General features: G+C 47.9%; 1 protein-coding gene across 1 annotated transcript; it reads left to right on the top strand.

Annotated features, from left to right (window-relative positions):
* The first annotated feature begins 7,664 nt into the window (after window positions 1-7,664).
* Window positions 7,665-16,058, top strand: LOC125942702 (uncharacterized). Its single transcript, XM_049660978.1, has 3 exons — window positions 7,665-7,763; window positions 10,679-10,745; window positions 15,428-16,058. Exons 2-3 carry the CDS (start codon window positions 10,679-10,681, stop codon window positions 15,781-15,783), a joined length of 423 nt encoding a protein of 140 aa, XP_049516935.1. The 5' UTR covers window positions 7,665-7,763; the 3' UTR covers window positions 15,784-16,058.
* Window positions 16,059-19,137: the final 3,079 nt, after the last annotated feature.

Here is a 19,137-nt window from a genome sequence, read left to right on the forward strand (position 1 = left end):
CTATGCACGACGGCGAGCTTTCTGGTTCTCTTTTTTTTTTTTTTTCCCGCACGGCGGGCGGCGCCGCTGTCGCGGATGGATGGATGGATGCTATGAGCGTCCCCTTTGAAACGGGGTGGTGGGTTGCGCCACCAAACTCTTGTTATTATTTTGCCTAATGCCCTACCTTTATTTTTGAGAAACACAAATATAAACAATTCCAGGCATCAACCTTTTTCATCCATTACTGGGAACTCTGTTTCTGTACGTCTCCGTTGTTTGTGGTCTCCCTACTTTTCTGCCACCAAACCTCCAACCGCCTCTTACTAATCTCTAACATGTTTACTTTGCCCGTGCTATCCCTGAACTCAAGGACTTCAAGGAGGTCAGAGGAGCCCATAGACTTGCAGCTGAGCGCCATCTGAGTGGTGTTGCAAGGAACCGAGGGGGGCGCCGCTTGGTTCAAATGGCAGCTTATGGTTTCTGTTATGGTTTGCAGTACATTCAAATGACAACCCGACGCTATCATGTCTATAGGTTGTGCAAGCCGTACTTTACGAATTTTCTGACGCACTTTACTTTGAGAAATTCATTTTGTTCAGTAACGTCTATGCGCCACGCGGAGGGCCGGTTTGGTTCGGGATGCATGGTTCGGGATGACTTTTCTCTAAAGTGCAACGCCGCCAACGGCTTTCTGCGGCACGGGGCCCTTGCCGCGCTATCGCGTTAAAATTATCCCACCCTTTTCGGCGGGTCAGGGCGGCAGCAGCAGCACGCCTGTACGTATACTCCAGAAGCAGGCGAGAATGAACGCGTTCGTAGCACCAAACCCTCGATAATCAACCAGCGCTGACGCGGTGTTTACGAAAGTATGGATCGGGCAGTAAAGCCTTTATGGCTGCTGTTCGTACGAGGAAAACAGACTCTGCTGAGGCGAGCATGATGTTAGGCGCTGTCTTCGTCACTCTAGCGTATCATTATACTGTTTTTTTTTTTTTTTTTTTTTTTTTTTTTTGAGTCGTTGGCCAGAACACTTGGACTGTGCAGTCAGGGCTTCCTTGGCATTTTAAACAGCCTTTTTAAACAGGCATTTTAAACAGGCCATTTTAATTGTGCTGGAGGGAAGGATGACTGGAAAGCCAAGACCGGAGAATAAGGCGAATAATTGTTGACCTGGAGACCTACTGTTTAGGGCTGTGCGAACACCTTCACCAACAGTATATGATTTGAAATCTGGGCGAGTTGGTATTGTTTTATATTTTACCAATATACCGGAGTGCACTGGGCCATGACCAACTGGAATAGACGAACTGACGCCAAACCTTTACACAATACAATTCAATCTTTATCAATGTCTTGGTGAGTATACAGGAGAAATTGTCCAAACACTGTTTGGACTTATAGCGAATGGCTATAGTTATGGGTTCAATTGTAAAGTAAGAAAAATGTACAACACAGCAATGGGAGTATATATGGCACAAAAAATACAGATAAATGCACGTCATAATTGGCGGGTTAAAATGGTCACGCAGGCGAACCCGCTGCTGGTCATATTTAGGGAAATTATGAAAAAAGGATCCACTGCGGCGTCAGAGTTGTCGCAGAAGCTACACTTAGTTGCTACCGAACCACGTTGTTATCGTATACGAACATGGTGCTCGGTTTGTGCGTCAATAATCAATCAATAATTAAATAAATAATCGATCAATCAATCAATCATTTATATACCGTGCCCAGGAACAACCCTAAAGTCTGAGGGCTAGCGCACGCATACACTAAAAAAACTACAGGGGAATATAAGCAAGAAAAAAGATTATTTAAAAAGTTGTCGCAGTTTCACCCGAAAGGCGAAGCATCAATTGCGATAGCGAATTTGTAGAGAGCTATACGGAGTAATGATAGTAGCTTTATCAGCTGTATAAACTTGGACATGTAGCAGCACCGGCAACACGCAGAACTGTTGTCTACGTCGTCGGCATTTTGCGCGCGTTCGCACAAAACGCGTGCGGCGTTGGTGACTGTTGCCGGAGCCTCTGGGGGCGGCTCGGAGGTTTTTGACGCCATCAGAACGGGACACTCGTCGAGCAGCGTCGGAAGTCTTTACCACCTTCTCGCCTCACAACGTTTTTTATATAAATAGGCACTTGGAGCCGCAGCTAAACGTCGCCTCCCTTCCCTCCCACCCCCCCCTCCCCCACGGCCTTTCGCGCGTCGGAAGAAGGCGCGTTTGCTCTACATATATGGTGATTGTAAAGGAGGAAAGAGACGCCTACTTCTGCAGCCCTTAAGGTAGCACGGCGCAGAACGCGCGTTTGTTCTCCGCCGTGGGTTCACTCCCCGTGAAAGCGCGCGTCCCTCGCGCCCTTTCACTCGCACATACAGCGTTCGGCGCGCAGCGACGATTTCATCTCTATTGACGTCATACGGAACCTCACGGCGACGGCGACGGCGACGACGACGGCGACGCCGACGGCAGAAATCTGCTTTAGAGTGTCCATATAATTGCTATCGCAATAAAAGAACAATTTTGAAAAGAAGAGTCTACGTACAACAAAGCGCAAGGTAAATACAAAAGAAAAAGCAGGAGAAGGGCAGTTGAACAATGCGTGAGACTATGACACGCAATGGACGTATGCAGTGGCTCAAGTTGGTAGAAACAATTGGGTCATATGGCCTACGATAGATAGATAGATAGATAGATAGATAGATAGATAGATAGATAGATAGATAGATAGATAGATAGATAGATAGATAGATAGATAGATAGATAGATAGATAGATAGATAGATAGATAGATAGATAGATAGATAGATAGATAGATAGATAGATAGATAGATAGATAGATAGATAATAATAATAGACATCGTCACGTCATCACCGTCGTACGCTTGTCGTCATTTCATTGTTGCCAGGCCACCGTCGTAACGCTTTTGTCGCACCGTCGCCATCATTTCAGAAATGTCATCCAAATGTTGTCACGCCGTCTTCGTCACAACGCCCTCGTCGTTCCACCAACATAATTTCTCCTTCATTTCGTCATAATTGTGCTATCGTCAATCAATCGTGATTATTCCACCGTGGTGATTGCGTCGTGGTTATTTATCGTCTGAATAATCCCATCGTCGTCATGCCGTCGTCCTTATATATAATGCCTTCGTCGTTTTATTGACGTCATTCCTTCTTCGTAATTCCATCGTCGTCACTGCATGCGCGGTCTCGCACCATGCGGTCCTCGTCCTACCATCGTGAGATAACCTTGGCGAGCGATTCCTAGAGGTGATCGCGCTCAGGCGAGACATGGACGACTCGACGTTCCATGGAAGTAGCGCTGTGATTTTGACAGCAGCCCCAGCTATCAACAAAGGGAATTCTGCCGTAGTATATCGCACAATTAGTCCAACTAATTCAATTTGGACTTTTAAGTGTTCGTTGTTCTTAGATAAATACCTTAAGCCTACGCGGATGCTGAAAACTTTCTCAACATTGGTGAGAGGGATGTGAAAAAGAAAACAGAACGCTGAAAAAGTTATATTGTATCAGTGAACTTTTCTTTTGAAATCTATTTTTACACGTTAAGTGGCTACACCCTCTTGTTCGCAGCCTTGTATATGTTTTTCTAGCACTATAGGTTGGTTTCCTGCGAAGTTACCAGAATAAGTAAGCAGATAATATTCCAATCTGAAGGGAAAAAAACACCTACGTTGTACACGCACTGTAAAGCAAAAGTAGACAGAGTCCAAATTTGCATGTATTGTGAAACAGGAATGCCTAAATTGTAGACTGAAAAATTTACACCACTATAATGAAGCCGAATAAAGCAATAAAAATGGCAAGTGTGTGAAAATATGATTGCACATGAGCGTTAGCCCTACGGATCACCAATTTCTGTTTAATGAAAAAAAACCTTCTAGTAACCGTGTATAATTGTATTCCGAAAGCCAATGGACCAGCGTATTTTAATTTACATTCGCACCAAATTTATTGTCTTCAGTTCCATCACTGCACATCCCAATGATTGCATGATATTCAAAAGCGAGATTAAATGGCTGGCGGTGTCAACGGGAGTGTTCACTTATGCCTTCGCTATAGTATACTGCCGCACAACTACTTAGAAAATGTAGTCATCCTCATCAGCAGCATATTTTTTTTATGTCTAATGCAGGACGAAGGCCTCTCCCTGAGATCGCCAATTACCCCTGTCTTGCACTAGCTGATTCCAACTTGCGCCTGCAAATTTCGCAATTTCATCATGCCACCTAATTTTCTGCCGACTTCGACTGTGGTCCCCTTCCATTGGCACACATTCTGTAACTCTAACGGTCCACCGGTTATCTGCCCTTCGCATTACATGGCCTGCCCAGCTCCATTTTATCTCTTAAGCCCAACTAGAATATCGGCTATCCCCGTTGGCTCTCTGATCCACACCGCTCTGATCCACAACGCGAGCACAGGAGCGCGTGACTTTCTGTTCCTGCTGAACCGTCAGTATACGTCAGAAACAGCGGCACACGCTAAGTTGGTTCGAATGTGCAGCACGTATTAGAGCCACATTGTTCTGGAGAAGCACAGCTTGCGCGCTCAGGACCGCACTTCTCAGCAGATAGCATAAAGGTGATGTAATAAGCAAACCTTGGGCGCACACCCACCATTTAAAGCATCATTCCTGGGGCTCTATTTTCGACACGCATAGCGGCTGCACGGCCGCCATTATCCGCCATGTTTACTCTCTGATTAGCTGTCGAGAGGTCACGTGCTTTGAAGTTTGTGCCGGGGAGCGGAAGTTTCGCAAAATGCAATTTTCTGTTTTCCTCAAGGGGCTCTATTCTCGACACTCATGTCGACTGCACGGCCGCCCGAAGGAGGTTTAAAAAATATATCCTCCTAGGGCGGCCCTTATCCATGCACCATGTTGACTCTGTGATTGGGTATCCAGAGGTCACGTATTTTAACATTGGTGCAGGGAAGTGGAAGTTTTGCAAAACGCAATGTTGCGTTTTCATCAAGATGACGAAACGTGGTGTGCAGCTGCAAAATTTATCGACAAATACTTTTTTTTCTGGTCCTTGGCAGCTATATTGCGACTTTAGACATTTAAAAAGAAAGTGAACGGTATATATAGCATGCAGAAGCCCGTGTAATGTACCTGCTATTTCGCGAATATGTGGTGGCGGTCTAAAGTAGCTGCCACGTCTGCTTCCTGATTGGCTGAAGGAATACTCCGTGAGGAGCGTCACAAAAATGGTCGTTTCGTCAACGTCAGTTTGACGTTGCGTGACGTTGAGCAGGGCCGCCATTCCAGACATTTTCTGCCATAATTTGTGGTGCGACGAGCCACGGGAATTACGCTAATGAGCGGCCATATGCAATAGCGGCCAAGAGGCACGCATATCGCCGCATTTTCCACGTCGTTTGGTGCCATGAAAATATTTTGTTAATAACGCGTGCTCATGCATTTGCATCGCTCTCGGGTGGTACGGGTGGTACTTGGAACGAATTCTCAGGATTACACCATATATATATATATATATATATATATATATATATATATATATATATATACAGGGTGTCCCAGTGCGGCAGTGAAAGCGGCAACAGAAGAGCTCTCGATTACTTCTCTGGGCAAACGATGCCAATCACGGATTGTACGGGGGAAGAAAGAATCCATGTAATTGTTAGTTCTGCAAGAATATTCGCTAACATTTTTTGAGTGGAAAGAATGAGTGGGACGCTGTGTAAGAGGTTTCAAGTATGTGCTTTTGTCGATTCCAAGGTTATCATGGTATATCATGTAGAATGTCTTTAGCCTTTCGCGATAGCGTCTTGTTTGTAGGGATTCCAGATTTGCAGAAATTAACTGAGCAGTTGGCGATGTTTTGCTGCTAATTAATTACAATTAACTAATTAAATCTCAGTAACGAAATAATTACTGGCGGCTACTCCACTGTACTGGAAACAATACGCACTAGGTTTGCTTCGCGTAACACCGTTCCTTTTTTAAATCGTGCTGCGTGATAGCTTGGACACCCTATATATATATATATATATATATATATATATATATATATATATATATATATATATATATAGGAAAATCAGAAGAACAACTTCGCGGTTATCTTAGGTTTATTATTTTCCCAACAGTTTCGGTCGGTGGACCGACCCTTGAAAAAGGTCGGTCCACCGACCGAAACTGTTGGGAAAATAATAAACCTAAGATAACCGCGAAGTTGTGCTTCTGATTTTCCTAAATACGATTGGCCCATTGAAAAATCCAGTTAATATATATATATATATATATATATATATATATATATATATATATATATATATAGTGAACGAGAAGAAAGGGAACCGAGGGGCCCGATTTTTTAATAAGCATATCATAAGAAGCCAACAAACAATAACACGAAGGACAACATAGGGGAAATTACTTCTACTTATTAATTGAATTAAAGAAATGATAAATTGATGGAAGTGAAAATGGATGAAAAATAACTGTGCGCAGGTAGGGAACGAACCCACGTCTTCGCATTACGCGTGCAATGCTCTCACCATTGAGCTACCGCGGAGCCGTTTTCCCATCCACTTTCTGGGGTATTTATGTTTTACAACTAGAACTAACCCTGGGAGTGTTAGCCAGCGCCACCACTCACAAACCATAAGGCGGATGTGGAACATCCTTTCTGCCGCAGGCGTCACGAGCACGTGATCTTTCTGGGTGATGGCAACTGGTCAATAAACCCACATATGCTACCTGAAGGCATCATTGTTGCCGGATTCGAGCCCATGTATGGTAGCAAACTCCAACTTGCGCCTGCAAATTTCCTAACCTCATCATCCCACCTGACTTTCTGCCGTCCTCGACTGCGCTTCCCTTCTCTTGGTATCCATTCTGTAACCCTAATGGTCCACCGGTTATCCATCCTACGTATTACATGGCCTGCCCAGCTCCATTTCTTCCGCTTAATGTCAACTAGAATATCGTCTACCCCCGTTTGTTCTCTGATCCACACTCTCTTCCTGTCTCTTAACGTTACTCCTAAGATTTTTCGTTCCATTGCTCTTTGTGCGGTCCTTAACTTGTTCTCGAGCTTCTTTGTTAACCTCCAAGTTTCTGCCCCGTATGTTAGCACCGGTAGAATGCAATGATTGTACACTTTTCTTTTCAACGACAGTGGTAAGCTCCCAGTCAGGATTTGGCAATGCCTGCTAGCGCTAGCGCTAGCGCAAGACAGGGGTAATTGGAGATCGCAGGGAGAGGCCTTCGTCCAACAGTGGACATAAATATAGGCTGATGATGATGATGATGGTAGCAAACTGGACTAAGTCTGAAGCAAGTACTATAACAAAGTGGGACGGACACCGGAGTATGTCGCATATAGCTGAAGCTACGAAAGTCTGAGAATGTTAAACAATCATGACTTGAGAAATACGGTACGTCGCTACATAGCTCGAATGCTAATCACATTATCGTCGACAGTCATCGTGAGATGAGTTGTGCCGTATTTTTTTATTCCTACTTCCTATCAAAAGTATAGTCAAAACGTGCCAGAAAGTATGCGCAACTGGCGCGCGCTGACTTGAACATTTCGCAGACTCGCGGCCTCGCCACGGCGTGTTTCTGCGCAGTGTGCGCTCAGTGATAAGCTCTTGAATCCCTAGCGGAGAAAAAAAAAACAGCACTACCAGCCGGTCACCTGCTTCTCGCGCATCGGCACAGCTGTCCAGCGTGCGGCACCCGAAAGAGCGCAGAAGACGCCCGTACAGGCCAAGGCGCGCGCAAGGTGAGTCCTGTGGATGCGGCGGATGCGAGCGCGGACAGCGTGCCCAGGTCGAGTTGAATTAATTCTGGGGTTTTATGCACCAAAACCACGATTTCATTACCGGGCCGAGTTACCGGTGGGCGTCATTTCCACATTTCCGCCCGCTACAGGCTGGAATTGCGTTCAGCATTTGCAGGCGACCAACGCAAACGGCGGTAAAATCTGCCATCGCAGGTAGACAAGAATCCGCGCTAAGCCGGCAGCCAACAGTGACGCAAATTTATTTTCTTATTACACGATTATTTCTTTTTCGCCCGACGACTTGAACACAAACTCTAAAATGGATTTTAGTTGTTTTGGTGTTCCGTCGAACTGTCGAATGGCACCCGCCGCGGTGGCTCAGTCAGCTAAGGCGTTGCGCTGCTGAGCACCAGATCGCGGGATCGAATCCCGGCCACGGCGGCCGCATTTCGATGGAGGCGAAATGCAAAAACGCCCGTGTGCTTGCGTTGTAGTGCACGTTAAAGAACCCCAGGTGGTCAAAATTAATCCGGAGCCCTCCACTAAGGCATGTCTCATAATCAGAACTGGTTTTGGCACGTAAAACCCCAGAAAGAAGAGCTGTCGAATGGCACAATATTCTTGGCGCAAGTAAGAATATAGGCAACAAAAAAAAAAAAGGGCGGACGAATCTATTCGAAATGCGATCTAGGAGAAACATAAGTTTACATTTAAAAAAAAACAAATATTATGCAAAAAAAGTAAAGTGCGAAAAACTGTATTCGTAAATACGATGACTAGACTTCACTGTAGAGCCGTAAAATAATCGGCCATATAGGCCAATTTTTACGCCTGATTTAATATATGCAGTTTACTTTTTGAAACGCGTTCCAGAAGTAGGTCCCGTTGGGTAGAATCTTGTTCTGTTTAGCTAATCGCGTATACGGTTAATATTCACTAAAGCTGATCTGAGAATGACTATAATGAAAGCAGATGGTTCTTTCGTTTAAGTAAATGCATACGAATGTTATTCTTAACACTGTCAGAAACGTCGACGACATTATTGGCTCGAGTTGAATGCTCAGCATTGGTTTCGTGGGAACCGAACGAATATTAGTATTCTCATGGAACAATTTTGCAGATTTAGTAACGATGTCAGATGAGTGATTTAGATGTCACTCCCAGCTCAGGATAGTAAAATTCAAGCCGTGCAGCTATGTCCGGCTACGGTCACGCCCGCGCCGACGACGTCTTGATCACTTAACCGAGGAAGTAGAGCCACCGTGTCTCTGTCCACTACCCGCCTCATCCGTACCTGCTGCTGTTAACGGCCAATGTATTATCTCATGCTTCGGAGAAGCATTCGAGAGGCGCTGCTTACGCCACCGCTGCAATGTTTTTTTTTTTTTTTTCCAGCAACATTATCGCGTTTCTTTCACGAAATCGGAAAATTATGTATACGTTAGGATTGAGGAGGCGCCGCTGGCAGACTTATTATGACGTATGAAGACCCGGTATGTTTGTTTTGTTTTAGGTTAGGTTACGTAACGAAATACCTTACCTTCAGCGTCAAAACTACTAAGAAACGTTCCTTATTGACCCTTTTCGCGGAGCAGTTTGTTTTAAAGAAACGAGATGGCGCTCACGGCGGCGCGCCATACGTCTCCTCAGCGACCGCGCACGAATACCAAACCATTATCGCTTCTACCTTGCTTCTGTGCCATCAGCTGTCGGAAAGGCAACTGAGGTTTCGCAAACACACTGTGCTCCAATGATGCTAGATCGAATCATGTGCATTGAAGACGTGTGCAGTAGTTGGCTGGAAAAATAGTGACTGGCATGTTAAGGAATAGAATGAATCTGAGTGGTCAAGTTCGCGGACCGCTGCTGCAACTGTCCGAACGTGTTACCGGCACTTCGTGATGTATGGCTTTACTCGAGGATACAGAAATTTGCTCACCCGCCAGCCTTGTATCGCTAACCTTCAAAGAAAGGGCTTCATCCCGAGAACGTCGGCAAGAGTGAGTACCACTCGTTAAACAATGACAAAGGGAGTAGCGCCGCTTCCTGTCATAGTAAGTTTCGCGCACGTCATATATACATATCTGTTTCAAATTGCTCGAAAACGTACGTCCACTCTATCGCCGACGTAGCAAGAATAAGTGAATGGGCGCACACTTGAACATATGCGCACTGTATACGCACAATAAATGACGGACTACACCGATGGCGCACGAATGGTCGAAGCTCAATGTTTCGTGACGGTCCACAAGAGTAAGCGAGTTACTAGCTTTAATATATATTTGCTACAAGATATTACAATGTACAGAACAGCTACGTTTCAAGCCTTGTGCGCAGCAAGAACAAATTTGTCGGAACTGAGCACACCCGCGAGCGATTAGGCAGAAAATAATCAGATAGTGGCCGCACCAAGGAACTTCACTGAGTCAGAAACTGACAAGCCACTGCTTCAAAATATTTGCCGAATAAAGAACAAAGAGGAAAACACACTAATGCTGACTGAATTCATGAGCGGAATGTTTGGACAGCTTGGAATACATATTCAGCCCCTCTTTTAGAACAAGCACCATATACGCTGCTTGTGCCATTTGGACATAGCTTAATCAGCTCCGAAAGCGCTTTTGCATGTTCTCTGAAGATGTGATCAAAGCTTTGTGTCGTCCACCTAGTGACCGTCTACGATATCTCCGAAAACAGGTTTTCTAAGCCGCGCCGGCGTCATACACTTCCATTGTAAACAAATAGGCAACGGAGGCAGAGTTGAGGCAAGAAATGGACGCGTCACCACGTGATCAAACATGGCAGCGCCCACAGGATCGCCGCGAAAAGGGTCAGTAGGGCTATCGCTGTCAAGGCCACGGTACGTTCGAGACCTCGGGATTCTTCTGCACTTGCATGCTTTACTCTCGTTTCAGATGAGCCTCGTGGTCGGCGACCTTGACAATGACGGCGAGGGAGAACGCATTGTCATCGAGCCTTATCGTGAGTGCGCTACATAAAAGAAAGCTTTAGCTATTACCCTGGTTATTGAAGTATATGTTAAACGCACAAGTGCTATTCTTAGGCAGCCGTTGAGCTGAGTGAAATGTTTTCTTTTTTTTTTATTAGAGTTCGGGTGACTCTTCGAAGCAGATTCTTTATATGCAGGCCTTCAAATTCGCTTTTAATTCAACCAAAATCGAGAACCTAGAAAATAAAGTTGAAGCATCAAGGTTATTTCTCTATTGCTTCGAAACAAAAACATATACTGCAGTTCTTTGAGCAGCAAATGAGGGAGCGTTTAAAACAGATGAACTTACAACGTATTAGCTTAGTTTACATAAAATACTTCTCTTATGTGTCGGAAAACATGTTACTCATAGAATAGTGCTTTTTATTATTTCTAAATGTACAATATCAATATGTGCACTTTACTCTAATGCATGCAGTTGAGAAAATTGTGATCTTCTGTTTTTGTTGCAGAGTTATGGTTGCAAACATAATTTATGAATATATTTTAAGTTTCCAAAAGTTCGAGAGACAAAATAAAATCACTACTGCGAACATTCACTAGACTTTGTCCTTTTCCTTTAAAAGAGGAAAAGAGGAATCTTATCCTTTAAAAGATAAAAAAAATCCTTCAAATCGCATGATCTCGTGAGATCCTTTCTGCGTTAACAAGCGTATTTGAATGGAAAAGACAAGTGCCGAATCTACGTCATTTAGTTGTCGACGCGAGCGCACCGAGCGGAGAAATGTAACACGTCAGTCCCGTATGCCAGAACATTGTTGCTTGCACCAGGCGACTCTGAACATTTGGGTCGAAAATGGATAGCAATAAATAGCACCTTCACGGGAACAAAGACGTCTTTAGCTTTCTCTAAATGAAGTGAATCGCAGCCAAAGATAGAACATTTCTGCGATAAGGATGAACAGTTTCCTGGGAGTGTTGCACAGGAATGACTAAGCCGTAGCACAATGGGGCCACTAGTGATGGGCGTCTGCTCTGACAGCAACGTTGCTTGCGCCTTGTCTGCATGCTGCGCCCATTGCGACACCGTTGGTCACGTATACGACAGTAGACTTGAGGCAACGTGGATGGTGATCCCTCAAGCGCGCCTTCCGCAACACTGGCTATACAGTGGCAGGAGGTCATTCGAAACCGATTTTTCCAGAGAGCTCTGGGGAAGGTAGGTCACGCATACGTGTGAAGTGCACGGGCTTGACGTCTTAGTGCGACTACGCTTAATAATCGCATGTGCACGGTGGTAAAATGACTAAGCCACTGTTGTAAGTGCCTGTTTCATGAACAGTTACTGCTGAAAGAGCAAGAAGAAAGAAACCGGACGAAGTCGTAGACAGACGCAGGTTGGCTGCGGGCACCACAGCCGCATCAACTATCACGCGTCCCGAGGAGGAATGTATAAGACTGGTAAACGTATAAAGGGGGAAGAACGGCGGAAAAAGAGGAACTGAAAATTCGACACTGCAATTAGTGGACAACGCGAGCGAAAATCACGCAGAACATGCCTGGTGCGCAGTGCGCGCACTTTTGTCTACAATGTAGTGTTTCCTTTGCCAGCTCATATCCGACCTTGGTCTAGTCGTGCCGGTGGCGAGATCTCTCGCCATTTCGTGGAAGTAGTGGATGCCCAATGATACGGCGCTTGGTTTGAATCCGGTCCCATAGAATAATGCATATGCATCTCAGCCAGTCCGCGAATGCAAAGATACTCGTGCACTTGGATTTGAATGCACGCTAAAAGGATCCAAGCATCTAGATATTAAAAATTTATCGGAGGATCCTCCACTACGGAGTCCCGCATAGCCCACCATGAAACTTTGAGACGTAAGCCATACACATACCCGCACACACAAAACAGCGTAATGTTCAAATGACAAAACCAGTTGACTCACCTGCTCCTTCTTAGTGGGAATAGCGCCTGCTTGCGTGTGTGGATCAGTTTCTTTTTGTTACCGCTGCTTACAAGCCAGCAGCAGTATTCCTATACCTTGCCTCTCAGGTAAGGCGGGAACAGCGAAACACCGTCTCACCCCCCCTCAAAATTTGGGAATCGAACCCACGACCTCTCGGTCCGCGACGATAGATCGCCGAGCGTTTAACCCATTGCGCCACAAACGCATTTGCAGAGAGCTACACAGACGCGCCTTATATATCTAACACTCCTCCGTGTACCCGCGCTCTTGTTCGGGGCGGTGCCGCCGCCTACGAGCAGAAAAGAGAAGTACTGCATTAAGACACTAACGCGCACCGACAGTGAACGCTTCGGTGGTCTCACCACTACGACGCCTCGATGCCAGCATTCGAAGGGACGCTGGCATCAAGAAGCACTACCAACGCCACCTAGGTGGCGTTGGTAGTGGCGTTCACCGTACTCAGCACAGCGGAGCGTGGCCTCCGAAATTAGCTCTGAAAATGTTTCTGAAGTTGATCGCGGAGGCTGCAATTACGACGCGCTGTACGCGCTGATTTGACTCGGTGACGATTCAGTTACGTGCTTTGTCTTGCGCGTTGTATTAGTGTGTCAGTTACGTGCTTCGTCTTTCGCTCCCTTTTTCCTTCCCTTTTCTCCTGTTATCACTTTTTTTAGCGAGTTACCACTTTTCCGCATCGGGTATGTTTCTAGCCTCCTTCGTGGGCCGATCCCAGATATAGTGCAGCAGGCTAAAATTGCGGGCTGATATGTGCGACTGGGTATGTGCCTCTGGGGCAACTGGTCACCGTGATGTTCGGGCTATATATACATAATGCTTAATTAAACGAATAAATCAACATAAATAGAAATGTCTGCCGGAGGGATTTGAACCGAGGACCTCTAGCACAGCAGCCTGATATTCTAACCATTTTATTTTTGTATGTGTGCTCTAACTTTTAGGCCACGACCTCAGCGTGCGGAATAGAACATCGTTAAGAATTTCCCGCGTGCAAGCCAGCGCGTGGAGACGTTTCGTGCGTTTTCTGAACGCTGTCGGTCTCATCTCATGTACTGTCGACGTGCGACGCGTGCAACGCTGGCGACGCTCTTCATCACGCCAGCGTTGTCAGACGTTTCGTAGCTGACAGGGCGCTGTTGCTTCTATCCAGCAGGAGTCGCCTTAAGTGCTGTCCCAGTCTATGAGCACATACAGCCCTGTGTATGAGTCGCGCCAAGATGTCGCACCCGCGTGTACTTTGAAAACCGTCCGAGGAAGTCCAAACACAAAGCTGAACCTTGATATCGCTGTCAATGGCTCGCCCTTCGGGTGAAGCTGCCAGTTTTTCAGATAAATTGTCCGACGGCCGGAATTGAACAACGGACCTCCAAGCACAAAAGCCTGATACTGCAACCATTACGTCACGGATGGTTTTCCTCCATTCCGGCGTTCCCCATAATCAGGTCGTAGTTCTGGCCCATGTAGAACTCCTGAAAATGATTAAAATTATTTAAGACGTCATCATGGGTCAAAATGCGGGCCGTTAGCGAAAATAGTGGTCTAAAGATGTAAGCCGATCCCGAACATAGCGTAGTCAAAAAAATTTAAAGTCCAACGGTCCTCCTACTCCCCTCACGCCAGTGGTGACGCGATACAGACCAGTGGGCAGTGACTCCGTCCCTATCTCACCCCCAACTCGCTCGGGAAGACATCGACTTCAACTGGAGGTTGAATCGCCTTCCAACTTAGGATTTTCTTTTACTCGGTGCACCGGCTTATTCTCCTCCCCCATTGAGGGTGGGGGCGAAAGATCTACGCGTCCTATCGTGGACAATAGAGACGCGAACAGCGGAGCACGTTCCCGAAGCACAACTGAATGTACAGTGCGCGCCGTCGGCCAGTCATCCTTGTCCATATGCGCGCGCATATGGCTTTCCCGCAGAGTACAGGGCTGCTCACCCAGTGCAGCGGGTCGGGTGAGGAAACAATTAAGCATCGAACAATGTAGTATATGCGACATTATCGTTTTAGGGCGAGCAGCGCCTCGCTCTGCGTGGAAACCACATGCGCGCGCGCATGTGGACAAGGATGACTGGCCGCAGGCGCGCACTGTACATTCGTTTTTTTTTTTTTTTTTTTTTTTTTTTTTAGGGTTTGACGAAAACTCGTCTGGCGAGGAAAGAACATGGCTGTATAAACGTACACTCACCAACTGAAGAACACAAAAACAGATTGACGTTTCGGCGCCCAGTACGGGTGCCTTGTTCATTCAGTTGTGTTCATTCAGCCATGTACATTCAGTTATATGCTTCGGGCACGCACTACTGTTCGCGTTTCAATTGTCAACGATAGTACATAAACGATGCTAAGGACGATGCTGCCCTGACGAAGACAAGTGGTCTGTCTAATCATTGGGCTTCAGTGGCATTGCTTATTCTTCGACAGTTCCATTCCATTTTTATGTACTAGACTGGAACAAGCCAGCTTGCGCGACGGTCTTTCTTCGCTGCTCGCTCGCTCCGTAAAGTAACACCCTCTGCGCAGCTGCGTTAGAACGTAGATCTTGTTCCGTTGTGTCAACGATGGCAGTGGTGCATTCAGTAACTTGACGCGCTAAAACGTGCTTACCAGGACCAATGTCACGTCCCCTTTCTGCCAGCGAGACAGCATATAAGGTCGCCTTGTTTGCCATAAAGCCTCTTCGCGCGCTCATTCTTCCTCTTCACAACCACAATCTCTCTCTCTCGCAGACTCCTCGTCAGTGCTGAGCTCAGAGACTGCGCTGCTGTTTCTCTCCGTGGCCATCCTGGCTGCGGTGACGGCCTGCTGCTGGTGCGGCTTCTTCGTTGCCTCAAAGCGGAAGCGGCTCTCCACCTACCTTCGCCAGCTACACGCGCCATCCGAAGTCTCGACATCGGCAGAAGCCGAGGCCAAGACGCCACCGCGGCCGTCGCCGGCCCACAGCCTAGTTTACGCGCATTACCTGCAGCCGCACCTGAACGCCGGTACCCCACCTCTTCCGCCGCTACCCCAGCTGCATACGTCCATGGAAATGGGCTCTCGGCCTCCGGTCTTCAAGCACATCCACTATCCTTACGTCTCGTAGTACAGGCTTGCTCTCTTAATATGTGCTAATGACCGATCAGTTTTTGGTTTGATTTTATCGCCATTAGTCTCGTTTGTTTGTTCGTTTTTACCACAGCGGCGTGTTTTTAGTGCATGGCTCTACCAATAAAAATAAGGCTCCATCTGTTCATTTTTGGAAAACTTGTCCGCCAAAGAAGAGCTGCGCCTAACCAGGCAGGAAGGAGGAAAGATTTCCTAATCCAACCGTTCTTACTGTTTATACCCAAAATATTGCCATCAGGCTCTGCCCGTTTGTTACGGAGCCTTCGGGACAAAATTTGGATACATATCGGGCCCCAGTAATTCTCTGCTCTCATATGCCCAAGAAAGTGTGACTTCCCGAATGATTTTCAGGCGCGCGGTTGAGCTGACAACTGGATATATTATCTGGATTAAGGTGCATACAGCCACGTGATATCGGTTGTTCCGTCGGGTGAGAACTGCCGCTGTGCGCCCTCGCCCCTCCGAGTGGCCTCCTCCTCCTCGCCGGTCCTCAAGCTGTGTGTAAGGTCAAAGCGCGAGCGCACGAACGGTGTTCTCGTCTCTTCTTGAGTTTCTACTGCAATGGGGATGTTTGCCTAGCAGCACTCTATCTAGCGTTCCAACGGTAGAACGAAACAAGTCAATGGGAGCTATGGCGAAGCGGGCGAGCAAGCGTTGCTTGTCTTCCACCATCACCGTGGCCCAGTGCCTTCAGTACAATCACTCCCCACCGAAAGAGGAGCCATCCTGCCGACTATAGGGGCGGGAGAACACAGGGGGGTCGTGGCACGGCTTGAGGCGGGAGACGTGGACAATTTCCTGGCCGCAACGACGCTGGCCGCAACGACGCTGGTCGGAAGACGTGGCTGGAAGAACGCAATTGTTCAAATTGCGGCAAAGCTTTTCACTAATAGAAACGGCGGCTCCGGTGTCAATAAGTGCGTGTACGGTGACGTCATCTACAGACAGTTCAATTTCGTTCGCAGGAGAAAAATGAAGCCTTGAAATGTTCGGCGTAAACGCAGTTCTTGCCTCGGGAACTGCGAATGTTAATTTTCCTCGCGGGCTGGACTGAGTCGACGAACCATGGGGGAAATGGATCGGCGACGTGGGGAGGGCGACCGGCGTGAATAGAAGGGGCGGCGACTAGAAGACGAGTCCGGAGGAAGATTAGACACGTCATGACGCGGAAGTCGAGCAGGCATGTAGACGGAGGCGCCGCCACTGTCAGGGAAATGGAAGTTGCGACGGCGGCAGAATCATGCTACCTGGCCCGGGGAACCACATGAATAGCATATTGGCCGGTTATCAGGCGTGCGCCGCGGGTTGACAACAGGGGCTCTAGCGGCCGATTTAAAAACGGGAACCGGACGTGAAGGTGGTGGCGGTACATGGAAAGTTCCGGTAGTCTGGTAGGCGTCAGGAGCTGGAGGAACATAAGGCCGGGCGACAGCGTTAGCGTACGTTAGTGGTCCAACAACGGGATGCGGAGTAGGGGCAGGTGGCAGCGCCTCAGCAACTTGCGTTTGAAGCACTTGACGAAGCGAAGGAGCCAAGGATGTCACCGGCTCGGGAGGGCAATCGCCAGAGACAGTTGACGCGCGACTTCCTGGCGGATGAACTGCTTTATGGGCGGAATTAAAGCATAAATGTCGGCAGCGTCGCCGCTGAAATCCAAGGAAGCGAGATCCGCGGTATCCTGCTGAGCAGCACGTGTTGAGGCACGCTGCTTGCGCAGCTCGTCGTACTGCTGACATAGCTGAATTACCTCGGCAACCGTCTGGGACTCTTGGCGACGAGCATCTGGAAGGCGTAGTCATCGATGCCTTTCATGACGTGCTTGATCTTGTCAGCTTCGTCCATGGATGAGTTGACGCGCCTGCAGAGCGAGAGCACGTCTTCAATGTAGCTGGTAAAGCTCTCGTCATTGCGTTGAGCCCGACTACGCAAGCGCTGCTCAGCACGAAGGCGGCGAACGGCGGGACGGCCGAAGACCTCAGTCAAAGTGCTCGTGAAAGCGGACTAGGTGGTAAAACTGGATTCATGATTTCTCAACCACCACTTCGCCACGCCCGTCAAATAAAAGCTTACATTAGTGAGCTTGGCGCGGTCGTCCCACTTATTATATGCGCTTATACGGTCGTATTCGACGAGCCAGACCTCGACGTCGAGGTCGTCTGCTCCGGTAAATATAGGACGATCGCGCTGTCGGTGGCGCCAGGGCAGACAATGGTCGTGGGAACGGGAGCAGCAGCCTGGAATGGTCCGGGATCAATCATCGCAGGAGCAGGTGGTAGCGTCCGACTGCGGAGTTCCAGGATGTGGAAGAGAAACCCAGCGCCTCCACCAGATGCAATGGGGATGTTTGCCTAGCAGCACTCGATCTAGCGTTCCAACGGTAGAACGAAACAAGTCAATGGGAGCTATGGCGAAGCGGGCGAGCAAGCGTCGCTTGTCTTCTTCCACCTTCACCAGCACCGTGGCCCAGTGCCTTCAGTACACTACATTTAACATACCACTGTAGTGATGGCGTTTCAGAAAACCGCGTGTATTAGGGACTTGTATCGCAAGGATAGTGATACAGCGTCATTTGACAAATGTCTGCTCTCTACCGCGCATGTTGCTTGCACATACTGCCCGAGGCTATAAAGAAACCTACTGTTCGAATAAAAAAAAACAAGTCGGGGTAGCTTGCACTAGTGGCACAAGGCTAAAGACACAGCGGAGCTCATCGGCTCCTAGCTGGTCCTGGCTATACGAAGTGATGCTAAGTTATACGAAGTGTATATAAGCATTTCCTCGTGGTCCGTGGCATCGCAGAACGCCTCGCGAAGCTCTTTCAGTTCGAGCACACGTATGGGAAGTCGGGCGAAAGCTATGCACAGTGTACAGGCGGCGCGCAGCAGACGACACGCCGGGATGACGTCACGGCGCATGCGCAGTAGCGCGCAGCTGGTGGGAGCTCGGCCGAGCCACCGCCAGAGGCGCCTGCTGCAGTCATGGACACCGCGAGCGTTCGGCGTAGAGTGTACTAGACCATTGTCTAGTACACTCTAGTTCGGCGTAATGCGGGGAAACGGAGAAGCGCGGATGGCCTCGGCAGCACCTCTGCGCGTTGCCTCGTTGGTGCTGCTACAATTTGTTTCTCTCTTGCTCGCTCTCATTTTCTCTTTCTCTCTCCCGAGCATAGCGCGCGACGCTCCGCGAGGTGGTTGCTAGGCAACGCAGTCGCAGGCGGCACATATTACGGCCGGCTTAAACAGCTCCGCGTTAAAAACGTGTTCACTCTCGCACGCGCGTGTCAGGACGCTTCAGTGGCGACGAGGCCGTCGAACCGGTGGGCGCTCAGCGG

The sequence above is a fragment of the Dermacentor silvarum genome, chromosome 1 (assembly GCF_013339745.2).
Source record: "Dermacentor silvarum isolate Dsil-2018 chromosome 1, BIME_Dsil_1.4, whole genome shotgun sequence".
In the NCBI taxonomy this organism is placed as follows: Eukaryota; Metazoa; Arthropoda; class Arachnida; order Ixodida; family Ixodidae; genus Dermacentor; species Dermacentor silvarum.